This window comes from Oncorhynchus kisutch, linkage group LG29 (assembly GCF_002021735.2).
Source record: "Oncorhynchus kisutch isolate 150728-3 linkage group LG29, Okis_V2, whole genome shotgun sequence".
NCBI lineage: Eukaryota > Metazoa > Chordata > Actinopteri > Salmoniformes > Salmonidae > Oncorhynchus > Oncorhynchus kisutch.
This window is the reverse complement of record NC_034202.2, coordinates 27,247,066-27,264,842: the sequence shown is the minus strand read 5'-3', so window position 1 is coordinate 27,264,842 and position 17,777 is coordinate 27,247,066. Positions and strand designations below refer to the sequence as shown.

General features: G+C 41.6%; 1 protein-coding gene across 8 annotated transcripts in view; it reads left to right on the top strand.

Moving 5' to 3' along the window:
- camk2a (calcium/calmodulin-dependent protein kinase II alpha) overlaps positions 1 to 17,777 on the top strand; it is a 96,896-nt gene that overhangs the window by 20,110 nt on the left and 59,009 nt on the right. For all 8 annotated transcript variants that reach the window (XM_031809320.1, XM_031809315.1, XM_031809317.1 and 5 more), the window contains exon 3: positions 15,890 to 15,949. In XM_031809320.1, coding sequence (XP_031665180.1) covers positions 15,890 to 15,949 — 60 coding nt within the window. The remainder of the gene's footprint in view (positions 1 to 15,889; positions 15,950 to 17,777) is intronic.

The window sequence follows — 17,777 nt, the reverse complement described above, 5'->3', positions numbered from 1 at the left end:
GGATGGCACTGTGATAGACTGCATCCAGTTTGCTGAGTAGAGTGTTGGAAGCCATTTTGTAGATGACATCGCCGAAGTCGAGGATCGGTAGGATAGTCAGTTTTACTAGGGTAAGCTTGGCGGCTTGAGTGAAGGAGGCTTTGTTGCGGAATAGAAAGCCGACTCTTGATTTGATTTTCGATTGGAGATGTTTGATATGAGTCTGGAAGGAGAGTTTGCAGTCTAGCCAGACACCTAGGTACTTATAGACGTCCACATATTCTAGGTCGGAACCATCCAGGGTGGTGATGCTAGTCGGGCATGCAGGTGCAGGCAGCGACCGGTTGAAAAGCATGCATTTGGTTTTACTAGCGTTTAAGAGCAGTTGGAGGCCACGGAAGGAGTGTTGTATGGCATTGAAGCTTGTTTGGAGGTTAGATAGCACAGTGTCCAAAGACGGGCCGAAAGTATATAGAATGGTGTCGTCTGCGTAGAGGTGGATCAGGGAATCGCCCGCAGCAAGAGCAACATCATTGATATACACAGAGAAAAGAGTCGGCCCGAGAATTGAACCCTGTGGCACCCCCATAGAGACTGCCAGAGGACCGGACAGCATGCCCTCCGATTTGACACACTGAACTCTGTCTGCAAAGTAATTGGTGAACCAGGCAAGGCAGTCATCCGAAAAACCGAGGCTACTGAGTCTGCCGATAAGAATATGGTGATTGACAGAGTCGAAAGCCTTGGCAAGGTCGATGAAGACGGCTGCACAGTACTGTCTTTTATCGATGGCGGTTATGATGTCGTTTAGTACCTTGAGTGTGGCTGAGGTGCACCCATGACCGGCTCGGAAACCAGATTGCACAGCGGAGAAGGTACGGTGGGATTCGAGATGGTCAGTGACCTGTTTATTGACTTGGCTTTCGAAGACCTTAGATAGGCAGGGCAGGATGGATATAGGTCTAACAGTTTGGGTCCAGGGTGTCTCCCCCTTTGAAGAGGGGGATGACTGCGGCAGCTTTCCAATCCTTGGGGATCTCAGACGAGATGAAAGAGAGGTTGAACAGGCTGGTAATAGGGGTTGCGACAATGGTGGCAGATAGTTTCAGAAATAGAGGGTCCAGATTGTCAAGCCCAGCTGATTTGTACGGGTCCAGGTTTTGCAGCTCTTTCAGAACATCTGCTATCTGGATTTGGGTAAAGGAGAACCTGGAGAGGCTTGGGCGAGGAGCTGCGGGGGGGGCGGAGCTGTTGGCCGAGGTTGAAGTAGCCAGGCGGAAGGCATGGCCAGCCGTTGAGAAATGCTTATTGAAGTTTTCGATAATCATGGATTTATCAGTGGTGACCGTGTTACCTAGCCTCAGTGCAGTGGGCAGCTGGGAGGAGGTGCTCTTGTTCTCCATGGACTTCACAGTGTCCCAGAACTTTTTGGAGTTGGAGCTACAGGATGCAAACTTCTGCCTGAAGAAGCTGGCCTTAGCTTTCCTGACTGACTGCGTGTATTGGTTCCGGACTTCCCTGAACAGTTGCATATCACGGGGACTATTCGATGCTATTGCAGTCCGCCACAGGATGTTTTTGTGCTGGTCGAGGGCAGTCAGGTCTGGGGTGAACCAAGGGCTGTATCTGTTCTTAGTTCTGCATTTTTTGAATGGAGCATGCTTATCTAAAATGGTGAGGAAGTTACTTTTAAAGAATGACCAGGCATCCTCAACTGACGGGATGAGGTCAATGTCCTTCCAGGATACCCGGGCCAGGTCGATTAGAAAGGCCTGCTCACAGAAGTGTTTTAGGGAGCGTTTGACAGTGATGAGGGGTGGTCGTTTGACTGCGGCTCCGTAGCGGATACAGGCAATGAGGCAGTGATCGCTGAGATCCTGGTTGAAGACAGCGGAGCTGTATTTGGAGGGCCAGTTGGTCAGGATGACGTCTATGAGGGTGCCCTTGTTTACAGAGTTAGGGTTGTACCTGGTGGGTTCCTTGATGATTTGTGTGAGATTGAGGGCATCTAGCTTAGATTGTAGGACTGGCGGGGTGTTAAGCATATCCCAGTTTAGGTCACCTAACAGAACAAACTCTGAAGCTAGATGGGGGGCGATCAATTCACAAATGGTGTCCAGGGCACAGCTGGGAGCTGAGGGGGGTCGGTAGCAGGCGGCAACCGTGAGAGACTTATTTCTGGAGAGAGTAATTTTCAAAATTAGTAGTTCGAACTGTTTGGGTATGGACCTGGAAAGTATGACATTACTTTGCAGGCCATCTCTGCAGTAAACTGCAACTCCTCCCCCTTTGGCAGTTCTATCTTGACGGAAGATGTTATAGTTGGGTATGGAAATCTCTGAATTTTTGGTGGCCTTCCTGAGCCAGGATTCAGACACAGCAAGGACATCAGGGTTAGCAGAGTGTGCTAAAGCAGTGAGTAAGACAAACTTAGGGAGGAGGCTTCTGATGTTGACATGCATGAAACCAAGGCTTTTTCGAACACAGAAGTCAACAAATGAGGGTGCCTGGGGACATGCAGGGCCTGGGTTTACCTCCACATCACCCGCGGAACAGAGAAGGAGTAGTATGAGGGTGCGGCTAAAGGCTATCAAAACTGGTCGCCTAGAGCGTTGGGGACAGAGAATAAGAGGAGCAGGTTTCTGGGCATGGTAGAATATATTCAGGGCATAATGCGCAGACAGGGGTATGGTGGGGTGCGGGTACAGCGGAGGTAAGCCCAGGCACTGGGTGATGATGAGAGAGGTTGTATCTCTGGACATGCTGGTAGTAATGGGTGAGGTCACCGCATGTGTGGGAGGTGGGACAAAGGAGTTATCAGGGGTATGAAGAGTGGAACTAGGGGCTCCATTGTGAACTAAAACAATGATAACTAACCTGAACAACAGTATACAAGGCATATTGACATTTGAGAGAGACATACAGCGAGGCATACAGTAATCACAGGTGTTGAATTGGGAAAGCTAGCTAAAACAGTAGGTGAGACAACAGCTAATCAGCTAGCACAACAACAGCAGGTAAAATGGCGTAGACTAGGCAACGGGGCCAACAGATAAAACAAACAAGCAGAATGGAGTACCGTGATTTATGGACAGTCCAGCGTGCATCAGCTATGTAGCCAAGAGATCAGTGTCCAGGGGGCAGCGGTGGATGGGGAAGGGAAGCTGGACTGGCGAGTGTTATCCAGGTTAAAAAAACGAACAATGACTAAATAGCTTGTAGCTAGTTAGCTGGTTAGCTTCTGGAGGTTCTTGAGTGTGTTCTAAAAATAAATAAAAAATAATAGCGATTCCGTATCACATTGGGTGAGGCAGGTTTCCGGAAGGTATAAACAAATTAAAAGTCAAAAGTAAATATGGGTCCGGTGGGCGTTTGGGACGCGGCGATTCAGGCGGTTAGCAGGCCTGTGCTAACAAGCTAACAGTTTGTAGGCCCGGGCTAGACAAGGTAGCAGTTAGCGGACCGGAGCTGGACAAGCTAGCAGTTAGCAGGCCGAATTAGCAAGCAGGGAGATAGCGAGGGCTAGAGAGTTAGCCTTTGGGGGACGTCGCGATGGGGTGAGTCTGTTTATTCCTCTTCATGCGGTGACATCGATAGACCGGTCGTGGGCCCGGGTATTGTAGCTCAGGAGTATGCTACGGTGGTAGCGCAGGCCGGGCTAGCTTCAAGCTAAGTGGGTGGAAACGCTAGCCAGGGGTAATCATCCAGGGTTGCGGTTTAGCTAGATAGCTAGTTGTGAAGATCCAGCGTATTTGGAAGCTTAGGTTTAGCAAAATGTTTTTAAAGGGATAGCTATGTAAAAAACGAAAAATATGTAAAAAAACGAAAAATAAACAAAATATAAACAAAATATACAGGGACGACTTACTGCTACGCCATCTTGGATTCGGTCTTTATAAGACTGCTGAATAGTTAATTAAACGGCTGTCTGGACTCCCCCCCACCCCCTACCTACATGCACATAGCACTTCAATCAATCAATCAATCAATCACCTAAACAAACCTACATGTACATATTACCTCAATCACCCCAACTATACCCCATACCCCAGTACACTGACTCAGTACTGGTACTCCTTGTATATAGCCTGTATATAGCCTGTATATAGCCTCTATATAGCCTGTATATCGCCTGTATATAGCCTGTATATAGCCTGTATATAGCCTCTATATAGCCTGTATATAGCCTCTATATAGCCTGTATATAGCCTCTATATAGCCTGTATATAGCCTGTATATAGCCTGTATATAGCCTGTATATAGCCTGTATATAGCCTCTATATAGCCTGTATATAGCCTGTATATAGCCTCTATATAGCCTGTATATAGCCTGTATATAGCCTGTATATAGCCTGTATATAGCCTCTATATAGCCTGTATATAGCCTCTATATAGCCTGTATATAGCCTCTATATAGCCTCTATATAGCCTCTATATAGCCTGTATATAGCCTGTATATAGCCTCTATATAGCCTCTATATAGCCTGTATATAGCCTGTATATAGCCTGTATATAGCCTGTATATAGCCTGTATATAGCCTGTATATAGCCTGTATATAGCCTCTATATAGCCTGTATATAGCCTGTATATAGCCTGTATATAGCCTGTATATAGCCTGTATATAGCCTGTATATAGCCTGTATATAGCCTGTATATAGCCTCTATATAGCCTGTATATAGCCTCTATATAGCCTGTATATAGCCTCTATATAGCCTCTATATAGCCTCTATATAGCCTGTATATAGCCTGTATATAGCCTCTATATAGCCTCTATATAGCCTGTATATAGCCTGTATATAGCCTGTATATAGCCTGTATATAGCCTGTATATAGCCTGTATATAGCCTGTATATAGCCTGTATATAGCCTGTATATAGCCTCTATATAGCCTGTATATAGCCTGTATATAGCCTGTATATAGCCTGTATATAGCCTGTATATAGCCTGTATATAGCCTGTATATAGCCTGTATATAGCCTGTATATAGCCTGTATATAGCCTGTATATAGCCTGTATATAGCCTGTATATAGCCTGTATATAGCCTGTATATAGCCTGTATATAGCCTCTATATAGCCTGTATATAGCCTCTATATAGCCTGTATATAGCCTGTATATAGCCTGTATATAGCCTGTATATAGCCTGTATATAGCCTGTATATAGCCTCGCTAAAGTTATTTTATTTTGTTATTTTGTTATTTTATTTTGTTATTTTATTGTTACTATTTTAGTTTTATCCATTTGTTGAATGTCATACTTTTTAACTGCATTGTTGGTTAAGGGCTTGTAAGTAAGCATTTCACAGTAAGGTCTACACCTGTTGTATTCGGCACATGTGACAAATAACAATGTTTTTGATTTGATTTGACATGTTAACTGGTCTTTGACATTTCCAGGGCAATTTACCGTTTACCGCAATTACCATTCTAACTCAATTATGCCTAAACTGCTCCTTTCCCAGATAAACGCAATGTCATTTCAGGACATTATATATATTTTATTTTATTTTTATTTCACCTTTATTTAACCAGGTAGGCAAGTTGAGAACAAGTTCTCATTTACAATTGCGACCTGGCCAAGATAAAGCAAAGCAGTTCGACACATACAACGACACAGAGTTACACATGGAGTAAAACAAACATACAGTCAATAATACAGTAGAAACAAGTCTATATACGATGTGAGCAAATGAGGTGAGATAAGAGAGGTAAAGGCAAAAAAAAAGGCCATGGTGGCAAAGTAAATACAATATAGCAAGTAAAACACTGGATTGGTAGATTTGCAGTGGGTGAATGTGCAAAGTAGAAATTAAAATAATGGGGTGCAAAGGAGAAAAATAAATAAATTCATAAAATAAATTCAGTAGGGAAAGAGGTAGTTGTTTGGGCTAAATATATATATACATACTGCCAATTCTTGTTTGATATTTACAATGCTATATGGTGAGTTTCTATACGTATTGCTGTTGTGTATTGTATTGCAGTATCACCATTTCACAACCGTTCTATTGAGAACTACACTACATATCTATGTAGGGAGGAGGAAGGGGAGGGTAGGGAGGAGGAAGGGGAGGGTAGGGAGGAGGAAGGGGAGGGTAGGGAGGAGGAAAGGGAGGGTAGGTAGGGAGGAGGAAGGGGAGGGTAGGGAGGAGGAAGGGGAGGGTAGGGAGGAGGAAAGGGAGGGTAGGTAGGGAGGAGGAAGGGGAGGGTAGGTAGGGAGGAGGAAGGGGAGGGTAGGTAGGGAGGAGGAAGGGGAGTGTAGGGAGGAGGAAGGGGAGGGTAGGGAGGAGGAAAGGGAGAGTAGGTAGGGAGGAGGAAGGGGAGGGTAGGTAGGGAGGAGGAAGGGGAGGGTAGGTAGGGAGGAGGAAGGGGAGTGTAGGGAGGAGGAAGGGGAGGGTAGGGAGGAGGAAAGGGAGGGTAGGTAGGGAGGAGGAAGGGGAGGGTAGGTAGGGAGGAGGAAGGGGATGCTTCGCCATGTTGTGGCCACAGCTCCATAGCCATCCATACTAAATGGCTGGTTAGGGGTCTGGTAGAGAGGTGTGTTGTGGTCAGGCCTCCATACTGAATGGATGGCTAAGGGTCTTGTAGAGAGCTGTGTTGTGGTCAGGCCTCCATACAGAATGGATGGCTAAGGGTCTGGTAGAGAGGTGTGTTGTGGTCAGGCCTCCATACTGAATGGATGGCTAGGGGTCTGGTAGAGAGGTGTGTTGTGGTCAGGCCTCCATACTGAATGGATGGCTAGGGGTCTGGTAGAGAGGTGTGTTGTGGTCAGGCCTCCATACTGAATGGATGGCTAGGGGTCTGGTAGAGAGGTGTGTTGTCAGCTGGCATGCTGAGGTCTGAGAGGAGGCAGGATGTTTGGTATTCTGTGTATGAGAGAGTGTGTAGAGGGGAACCACAAACAGACAGCTCCCTGTTGGCCTGTGACTGACTGACAGACTACTCCTTAGTGAGCCCAGAAACCCCTGCTGCTTCTTGCCTGTTTATCCCATTCTCTCTTCCTTTGTTGTTTACTTTCGTTTCAGTGAGTGCCTATTTGTATTCATGTGACATGTGCTTCTAGGAGAGTACATACAGTGTTTTGTGGAGCACAGTGCAAATTATGTTGTCGTGGCTGTCGAACACTGTGCATGCAGGGGAGCACACATTGTATGTTGTTTGCATGTGATTTTGATTTCCCGTAAGTTACAGGTGTGTGTGCGTGCGTGTGTGCACGTTAGATAGAACCCTGGGAGGAAACAGTGATATCATTAAAAACCCTCAACCAGCTGCCTGCTTGGCCCTCTGCCAGGAGACTCTGCTGACACCATAACATGATTTATTGTAAATAAATATGCCCTAGCAATCCACCCTCCCTACATCCACACTAGAGGAGCTGAATGATCATTCAAACTGGATTCTCCTTTTCTCACCATGTTGTAGCCTGTTCCATTATATCCTGTGGGGTTGGTTGTTAGAGATGGTCTGACTTCAAGTAATTCATGGCGTTAATATGAGTTCCTAATGTGTAAAATCATAGTCAATGTCACAATAATACAAAGATGAGTTGGTGTGCCTCTGTAAATGACTATGGCAGACATTTCTCCTAGAGATCACAGATATGCAACTGCTTTGGTCCAAAAGGATTTGCTAGGATTTTACATTTACTCCCACGAAGCCTGCCTCTCTACTTGCTCTGTAGAGACTCATTCTACATGAAGCCTGCCTCTCTACTTGCTCTGTAGAGACTCCTTCTACACGAAGCCTGCCTCTCTACTTGCTCTGTAGAGGCTCATTCTACACAAAGCCTGCCTCTCTATTTGCTCTGTAGAGACTCATTCTACACGAAGCCTGCCTCTACTTGCTCTGTAGAGACTCATTCTACACGAAGCCTGCCTCTCTACTTGCTCTGTAGAGACTCATTCTACACGAAGCCTGCCTCTCTACTTGCTCTGTAGAGACTCATTCTACACGAAGCCTGCCTCTCTACTTGCTCTGTAGAGACTCATTCGACACGAAGCCTGCCTCTCTACTTGCTCTGTAGAGACTCATTCGACACAAAGCCTGCCTCTCTACTTGCTCTGTAGAGACTCCTTCTACACGAAGCCTGCCTCTCTACTTGCTCTGTAGAGACTCATTCTACACGAAGCCTGCCTCTCTACTTGCTCTGTAGAGACTCCTTCTACACGAAGCCTGCCTCTCTACTTGCTCTGTAGAGGCTCATTCTACACAAAGCCTGCCTCTCTATTTGCTCTGTAGAGACTCATTCTACACGAAGCCTGCCTCTACTTGCTCTGTAGAGACTCATTCTATACGAAGCCTGCCTCTCTACTTGCTCTGTAGAGACTCATTCTACACGAAGCCTGCCTCTCTACTTGCTCTGTAGAGACTCATTCTACACGAAGCCTGCCTCTCTACTTGCTCTGTAGAGACTCATTCGACACGAAGCCTGCCTCTCTACTTGCTCTGTAGAGACTCATTCGACACAAAGCCTGCCCCTCTACTTGCTCTGTAGAGACTCCTTCTACACGAAGCCTGCCTCTCTACTTGCTCTGTAGAGACTCATTCTACACGAAGCCTGCCTCTCTACTTGCTCTGTAGAGACCGACTGGCTGTCGGGTTGGGGACCCTCAGACGTAAGGCTCAGGTGTAATGGTGAGCAGGACAGATTGCATGGAGCAGGGAAAGACATCTGGCGGAGTAGTATTCTGATAATGGACAGCTGGACCAGGAGGAGTAGGGCAGATCATTTAACCCGAATCAGCTGTGAGTGAGTTGTTATTTAGATTATAAAGGCTTCACACCAAAACGTGTTGGCCTACTGGTGCTGGGAAAATCACTCAAGGTATTAAACTATCCAACTGTGGATTGATTGTCTGTCTACATTGAGACAAACTACGTAAATCGTCTTCAAGGGTCAGGCACATGTTCGTCTAGCTGCAGGTTATTGTGCATGCAGCAGGAGTGTAAAATAAGACCAGCAATTATCATGGTATCTGTGTCAATGTGTTAATCTACAGTATACTATACATGGCAATGTGTTAATCTCCACTATACTGTACATGTCTGTGTCAATGTGTTAATCTACAGTATACTATACATGGCAATGTGTTAATCTCCACTATACTGTACATGTCTGTGTCAATGTGTTAATCTACAGTATACTGTACATGTCAATGTGTTAATCTACAGTATACTGTACATGTCAATGTGTTAATCTACAGTATACTGTACATGTCTGTGTCAATGTGTTAATCTACAGTATACTATACATGGCAATGTGTTAATCTACAGTATACTGTACATGTCAATGTGTTAATCTACAGTATACTATACATGGCAATGTGTTAATCTCCACTATGCTGTACATGTCTGTGTCAATGTGTTAATCTACAGTATACTGTACATGTCAATGTGTTAATCTACAGTATACTATACATGTCAGTGTCAATGTGTTAATCTACAGTATACTATACATGTCAGTGTCAATATGTTAATCTACAGTATACTATACATGTCAATGTGTTAATCTACAGTATACTGTACATGGCAATGTGTTAATCTACAGTATACTGTCCATGTCAGTGTCAATGTGTTAATCTACAGTATATTATACATGTCAGTGTCAGTGTGTTAATCTATAGTATACTATACATGTCAGTGTGTTCATTTACAGTATACTATACATGTCAGTGTGTTAATCTACAGTATACTGTACATGGCAATGTGTTAATCTACAGTATACTGTCCATGTCAGTGTCAATGTGTTAATCTACAGTATACTATACATGTCAGTGTCAGTGTGTTAATCTATAGTATACTGTACATGTCAATGTGTTAATCTACAGTATACTGTACATGTCAGTGTCAATGTGTTAATCTACAGTATACTATACATGTCAGTGTGTTAATCTACAGTATACTGTACATGTCAGTGTGTTAATCTACAGTATACTATACATGTCAGTGTGTTAATCTACAGTATACTGTACATGTCAGTGTCAATGTGTTAATCTACAGTATACTATACATGTCAGTGTGTTAATCTACAGTATACTGTACATGTCAGTGTCAATGTGTTAATCTACAGTATACTATACATGTCAGTGTGTTAATCTACAGTATACTGTACATGTCTGTGTCAATGTGTTAATCTACAGTATACTGTACATGTCAGTGTCAATGTGTTAATCTACAGTATACTGTACATGTCTGTGTCAATGTGTTAATCTACAGTATACTGTACATGTCAGTGTCAATGTGTTAATCAACAGTATACTGTCTGTGTCAATGTGTTAATCTACAGTATACTGTCAGTGTCAATGTGTTAATCTACAGTATACTGTACATGTCAGTGTGTTAATCTACAGTATACTGTCAGTGTCAATGTGTTAATCTACAGTATACTATACATGTCAATGTGTTAATCTACAGTATACTGTACATGTCAGTGTCAATGTGTTAATCTACAGTATACTGTACATGTCAGTGTCAATGTGTTAATCTACAGTATACTGTACATGTCAGTGTCAGTGTGTTAATCTACAGTATACTGTACATGTCAGTGTGTTAATCTACAGTATACTATACATGGCAATGTGTTAATCTACAGTATACTATGCATGTCAGTGCCAGTGTGTTAATCTACAGTGTACTGTACATGTCAGTGTGTTAATCTAGAGTATACTATACATGTCAGTGTCAATGTGTTAATCTACAGTATACTGTACATGTCAATGTGTTAATCTACAGTATACTATACATGGCAATGTGTTAATCTCCACTATACTGTACATGTCTGTGTCAATGTGTTAATCTACAGTATACTATACATGTCAGTGTCAGTGTGTTAATCTATAGTATACTGTACATGTCAATGTGTTAATCTACAGTATATTGTACATGTCAGTGTCAGTGTGTTAATCTACAGTATACTATATATGTCAGTGTGTTAATCTACAGTATACTATACATGTCAGTGTCAATGCGTTAATCTACAGTATACTATACGTCAGTGTGTTAATCTACAGTATACTGTACATGTCAGTGTGTTAATCTACAGTATACTGTACATGTACGTGTGTTAATCCACAGTATACTGTACATGTACGTGTCAATGTGTTAATCTACAGGATACTATACATGTCAGTGTCAATGTGCTAATCTACTGTATACTGTACATGTCACTGTGTTAATCTACAGTATACTATACATGTCAGTGTCAATGTGTTAATCTACAGTATACTATACATGTCAGTGTGTTAATCTACAGTATACTGTACATGTCAGTGTGTTAATCTACAGTATACTATACATGTCAGTGTGTTAATCTACAGTATACTATACATGTCTGTGTCAGTGTGTTAATCTACAGTATACTGTACATGTCAGTGTGTTAATCTACAGTATACTGTACATGTCAGTGTCAATGTGTTAATCTACAGTATACTGTACATGTCAGTGTGTTAATCTACAGTATACTGTACATGTCAGTGTGTTAATCTACAGTATACTGTACATGTCAGTGTCAATGTGTTAATCTACAGTATACTGTACATGTCAGTGTGTTAATCTACAGTATACTGTACATGTCAGTGTGTTAATCTACAGTATACTGTACATGTCAGTGTGTTAATCTACAGTATACTATACATGTCAGTGTGTTAATCTACAGTATACTATACATGTCTGTGTCAGTGTGTTAATCTACAGTATACTGTACATGTCAGTGTGTTAATCTACAGTATACTATACATGTCAGTGTGTTAATCTACAGTATACTATACATGTCTGTGTCAGTGTGCTAATCTACAGTATACTGTACATGTCAGTGTGTTAATCTACAGTATACTATACATGTCAGTGTGTTAATTTACAGTATACTATACATGTCAGTGTGTTAATCTACAGTATACTATACATGTCTGTGTCAGTGTGCTAATCTACAGTATACTGTACATGTCAGTGTGTTAATCTACAGTATACTATACATGTCAGTGTGTTAATTTACAGTATACTGTACATGTCAGTGTGTTAATCTACAGTATACTATACATGTCAGTGTGTTAATTTACAGTATACTGTACATGTCAGTGTGTTAATCTACAGTATACTGTACATGTCTGTGTCAATGTGTTAATCTACAGTATACTATACATGTCAGTGTGTTAATCTACAGTATACTGTACATGTCAGTGTCAATGTGTTAATCTACAGTATACTGTACATGTCAGTGTCAATGTGTTAATCTACAGTATACTGTACATGTCAGTGTCAATGTGTTAATCTACAGTATACTGTACATGTCAGTGTCAATGTGTTAATCTACAGTATACTATACATGTCAGTGTGTTCATCTACAGTATACTGTACATGTCAGTGTGTTCATCTACAGTATACTGTACATGTACGTGTTTTAATCCACAGTATACTGTACATGTACGTGTCAATGTGTTAATCTACAGGATACTATACATGTCAGTGTCAATGTGCTAATCTACTGTATACTGTACATGTCACTGTGTTAATCTACAGTATACTATACATGTCAGTGTCAATGTGTTAATCTACAGTATACTATACATGTCAGTGTGTTAATCTACAGTATACTGTACATGTCAGTGTGTTAATCTACAGTATACTATACATGTCAGTGTGTTAATCTACAGTATACTATACATGTCTGTGTCAGTGTGTTAATCTACAGTATACTGTACATGTCAGTGTGTTAATCTACAGTATACTGTACATGTCAGTGTCAATGTGTTAATCTACAGTATACTGTACATGTCAGTGTGTTAATCTACAGTATACTGTACATGTCAGTGTGTTAATCTACAGTATACTGTACATGTCAGTGTCAATGTGTTAATCTACAGTATACTGTACATGTCAGTGTGTTAATCTACAGTATACTGTACATGTCAGTGTGTTAATCTACAGTATACTGTACATGTCAGTGTGTTAATCTACAGTATACTATACATGTCAGTGTGTTAATCTACAGTATACTATACATGTCTGTGTCAGTGTGTTAATCTACAGTATACTGTACATGTCAGTGTGTTAATCTACAGTATACTATACATGTCAGTGTGTTAATCTACAGTATACTATACATGTCTGTGTCAGTGTGCTAATCTACAGTATACTGTACATGTCAGTGTGTTAATCTACAGTATACTATACATGTCAGTGTGTTAATTTACAGTATACTATACATGTCAGTGTGTTAATCTACAGTATACTATACATGTCTGTGTCAGTGTGCTAATCTACAGTATACTGTACATGTCAGTGTGTTAATCTACAGTATACTATACATGTCAGTGTGTTAATTTACAGTATACTGTACATGTCAGTGTGTTAATCTACAGTATACTATACATGTCAGTGTGTTAATTTACAGTATACTGTACATGTCAGTGTGTTAATCTACAGTATACTGTACATGTCTGTGTCAATGTGTTAATCTACAGTATACTATACATGTCAGTGTGTTAATCTACAGTATACTGTACATGTCAGTGTCAATGTGTTAATCTACAGTATACTGTACATGTCAGTGTCAATGTGTTAATCTACAGTATACTGTACATGTCAGTGTCAATGTGTTAATCTACAGTATACTGTACATGTCAGTGTCAATGTGTTAATCTACAGTATACTATACATGTCAGTGTGTTCATCTACAGTATACTGTACATGTCAGTGTGTTCATCTACAGTATACTGTACATGTCTGTGTCAATGTGTTAATCTACAGTATACTATACATGTCAGTGTGTTAATCTACAGTATACTGTACATGTCAGTGTCAATGTGTTAATCTACAGTATACTGTACATGTCAGTGTCAATGTGTTAATCTACAGTATACTATACATGTCAGTGTGTTAATCTACAGTATACTGTACATGTCAGTGTCAATGTGTTAATCTACAGTATACTGTACATGTCAGTGTGTTAATCTACAGTATACTGTACATGTCTGTGTCAATGTGTTAATCAATGTACTAATACAGTGAGCATCAATGATTCTGTACAATGTTACACTAATACAATGTATTGGTCATTCACTATAATACATTTAAAAGCCATTTAAGGCTACAGACCTGTGTTTTATTATTGCATTGAAACGCAGAGGGGTCTATTATTCTACGGTGTATGTCATTTCCTGTTTGATTGGCATTGTGTAATATATGATTGGAACATGTTTTTGTAAGGCTCATTGTAGTATCACACTATCCTGGTGTATTGCCCTTGACTTGTGTTCTGTGCTCAGTGCTGTTGACGCTTAATTTGGCTTTCATTATACCCCTGTTGGAGGATTTACACAGGGCTGCATGAACTCCATTTCTCCCTCTGTATTTTTACTCAGCTATAGCTTATAATTCTAGTCCTAGTGTATTCCGCCGGGTTGCTTAGCAACACCATTTTTAAAGTCCAGAGCATATCTTTGCGTATAGATTACAGTGGATGGCGTACAGTACAGGAGGGCTGAAGGGACGGAGGAGGAGATTGGCACACGCTTAGAAGCTGGTATGACGGCAAATATTCTACAAGGAAAGAACGAGATTATATTTGTTTCATTTCTTATATGTGTAATGGTGCAGTGGAGGCTGGTGAGGGGAGGACGTGCTTCTACACCTGCATTGCTTGCTGTTTGGGGTTTTAGGCTGGGTTTCTGTACAGCACTTTGAGATATCAGCTGATGTACGAAGGGCTATATAAATAAATTTGATTTGATTTGATAATAATATCTGGAACGGAGCAAATGAAATGGCATCAAAAACATTGAAACTATGAGTTTGATGTATTTGATACCATTCCACCTATTCCACTCCAGCCATTACCACGATACCGTCCTCCCCAATTAAGGTGCCACCAGCCTCCTGTGGGATGGTGATACTGCCGAAACAGTACTTACTGATAATGATAAATGCTGCTGCTACACAGCAGATGGGTTTTTGTGAAGCTACTGCTCACACAAGAAAATCCTGGATGATGGAGGAGGCTTGGTTTATCTCATCTCCGATATAATCATGAACTTGATCAAGGGGCAATGGCTTTTTACTGTAAGACTGATACACTCCTCATGATTGGTGAAGGAGAATGAGAAAGCTGTACAGACTGAGCAGACAGTGAAAGAGATTGAGCTGTGCAGATTGAGCAGACAGTGAAGGAGTGTATGAACAGAGGGGTAGATATTAGGAGGAAAAAGGGGGTCTCCCCTGCCAATTTGGGTCACTCATTAATACTGCAGAAAGCCCTCTGTTCTCAGACAGAAAGAGAGCATTTATTTGGCAAAGCGGCATTGTTATCTTGCTGACTGCCCGCCATCTCACTTTCATTACTGGGGAGAGTAGCTTGTGTCAACGTGACCTCTCTCTCCTCCCAAACCTCCTCCCTCTGTACCATGCCCACCATCACCCTTTCACCTACAACCTTCCTTCCTTCCTTCCTTCCTTGGTATGAAAAATATATTCCAAAATCATTTGATGAATCAGTGAATTTGGCCTTTAATGCTATAGCCCATAGAAACGCATTGAATAACACATTCGTACATGGTATAACAGACAGTCAAAAAAAATATAGCATAAGGAATAAGGTTTTTAAGTATCGTTTTGAATTGTCATCCAATTCGGAATTCTAGGTCGGATACTCAGGCATCTTTCTAGAGCTATCTTAATTTGATCAATCTGTTGTCACAGGGAACTTTCCTGCACAGCATTAAATGCTAATTGGAGTGCACTCAATGTTTAGAAAGGCCCCAACAACCCCATACAAAAATGTCCAATAATAATAATAATTCACATTTCCTGTCACTGCAGAATTATTTTCCTGCTGTGAGAAGCAGGGTCAAATTAAGATAGCACACCTGTAATGTTTCCTGCGTCGTGAAACTATCTGTCTGCGTGTTTGGCTTTCAGATCACCAGAAGCTGGACAGAGAGGCCAGGATCTGCCGACTGCTGAAGCACTCCAATATCGGTGAGTTCTGTAGCAGACCGATCAGGTCATGCAGGCTTCCTCATCCTACTCCCACTCTTTCAGTATATATCATAAGCTCTATGGCAAATCCAGATTGGAAACACACAAAAAGTACTATGATCCATAAAAATGTGTTCTATTTCTTTTCATTATTGATTGGCTTGATTCCACAATATCAGTTTTCCTTTGTGTCACATTACACACATTCTTTCACACTACCTATGAAGTAGTTCGGATTGGGACACTTCAGAAATATACCTCACTAGCCTTGGGTCAGATTGTCTTGAGAGCATAGTAAACTTTCAGTTCACTATAGTACAGTATTGACGTCATCTGCTTCCATTGAGCTGAATCATGCACCCAGTGAAAGTGCAACAGTCATCCAGAGAGATAGAAAGCTAGCTCGTTATTGTGGTTCCTGAGTGTACAGCTGGCACCATCAGACCACAGTGTGTAATTTACTGATTAACAGGCTGAGAAGCACTTTTCTACTTTTCTTAGCCCCACACGTGTTTAATAATGCATCCCACTCGCTGCCACGGACAAGAGCAGCTGCATTATTAATCCAAAGATATTTTCATCTGTGTTTGAGATGAGAGAGGGAGAGCACGGCTCAACTGTATGTCTAAACCAGCCTCTGAGTGGTCAGAGAGAGAACTAATACAATTGTGACCTATGGATGCCCTCAGGGCAGGTTGTATGCTGCTTTGTGATCTGTCAGGGATAGAGAGTGGATAGAGAGAGCATAGAGAGAGGATAGAGAGATGTTATAGAGAGGGGGATATAGAGAGGACAGAGAGAGGGATAGAGATGATATAGAGGGGATGGAGATGATATAGAGGGGATAGAGAGAGGGATAGAGATGATATAGAGAGGATAGAGAGAGGGATAGAGACGATATAGAGGGGATAGAGATGATATAGAGGGGATAGAGAGAGGGATAGAGATGATATAGAGAGGATAGAGAGAGGATAGAGAGTGGATAGAGAGAGGGATATATCAAGAGGATATAGGGAGGAGGATAGAAAGAGGATAGAGAGTGGATAGAGAGAGGGATAGAGAGGATATAGAGAGGATAGAGAGAGGATATAGATAGGATAGAGAGAGGATAGAGAGAGGATAGAGAGTGGATAGAGAGAGGGATATAGATAGGATAGAGAGAGGATAGAGAGTGGATAGAGAGAGGGATAGAGAGGATATATGGAGAGGATAGAGAGAGGATATAGATAGGATAGAGAGAGGATTGAGAGAGGGTTAGAGATGACATAGAGAGGATAGATAGATATAAGATTGAGATAGGATAGGGAGAGGATATAAAGGGATAGAGAGAATAGAGAGAGGAAAGATGATAGAGAGAGGAGAGAGGATAGAGAGAAGATAGAGAGAGGATAACGCGAGGATATAGAGGATAGAGAGAGGATAGCGAGAGGATATAAAGGAATAGAGGGGATAGAGAGAGAATAGAGAGAGAATAAAGAGAAGATATAAAGAGGATTGAGAGAGGAGAGGATAAAGAGAAGATAGAGAGAGGATAGAGAGAGGATATAGAGAAGATTGAGAGAGGGATAGAGATGATATAGAGAGGAGAGAGAGGATATAGAGAAGGATAGAGAGAGGATAGAGTGAGGATAGAGAGTGGATAGATAGATGATTTAGAGGGGGATAGAGAGAGGGATAGAGAGAGGATAGAGAGAAGGATAGAGAGTGATAGAGATGATATAGAGAGGATAGAGAGTGGATAGAGAGTGATAGAGAGGATATAGAGAGGATAGAGAGAGGATAGAGAGTGATAGAGATGATATAGAGAGGATAGAGAGTGGATAGAGAG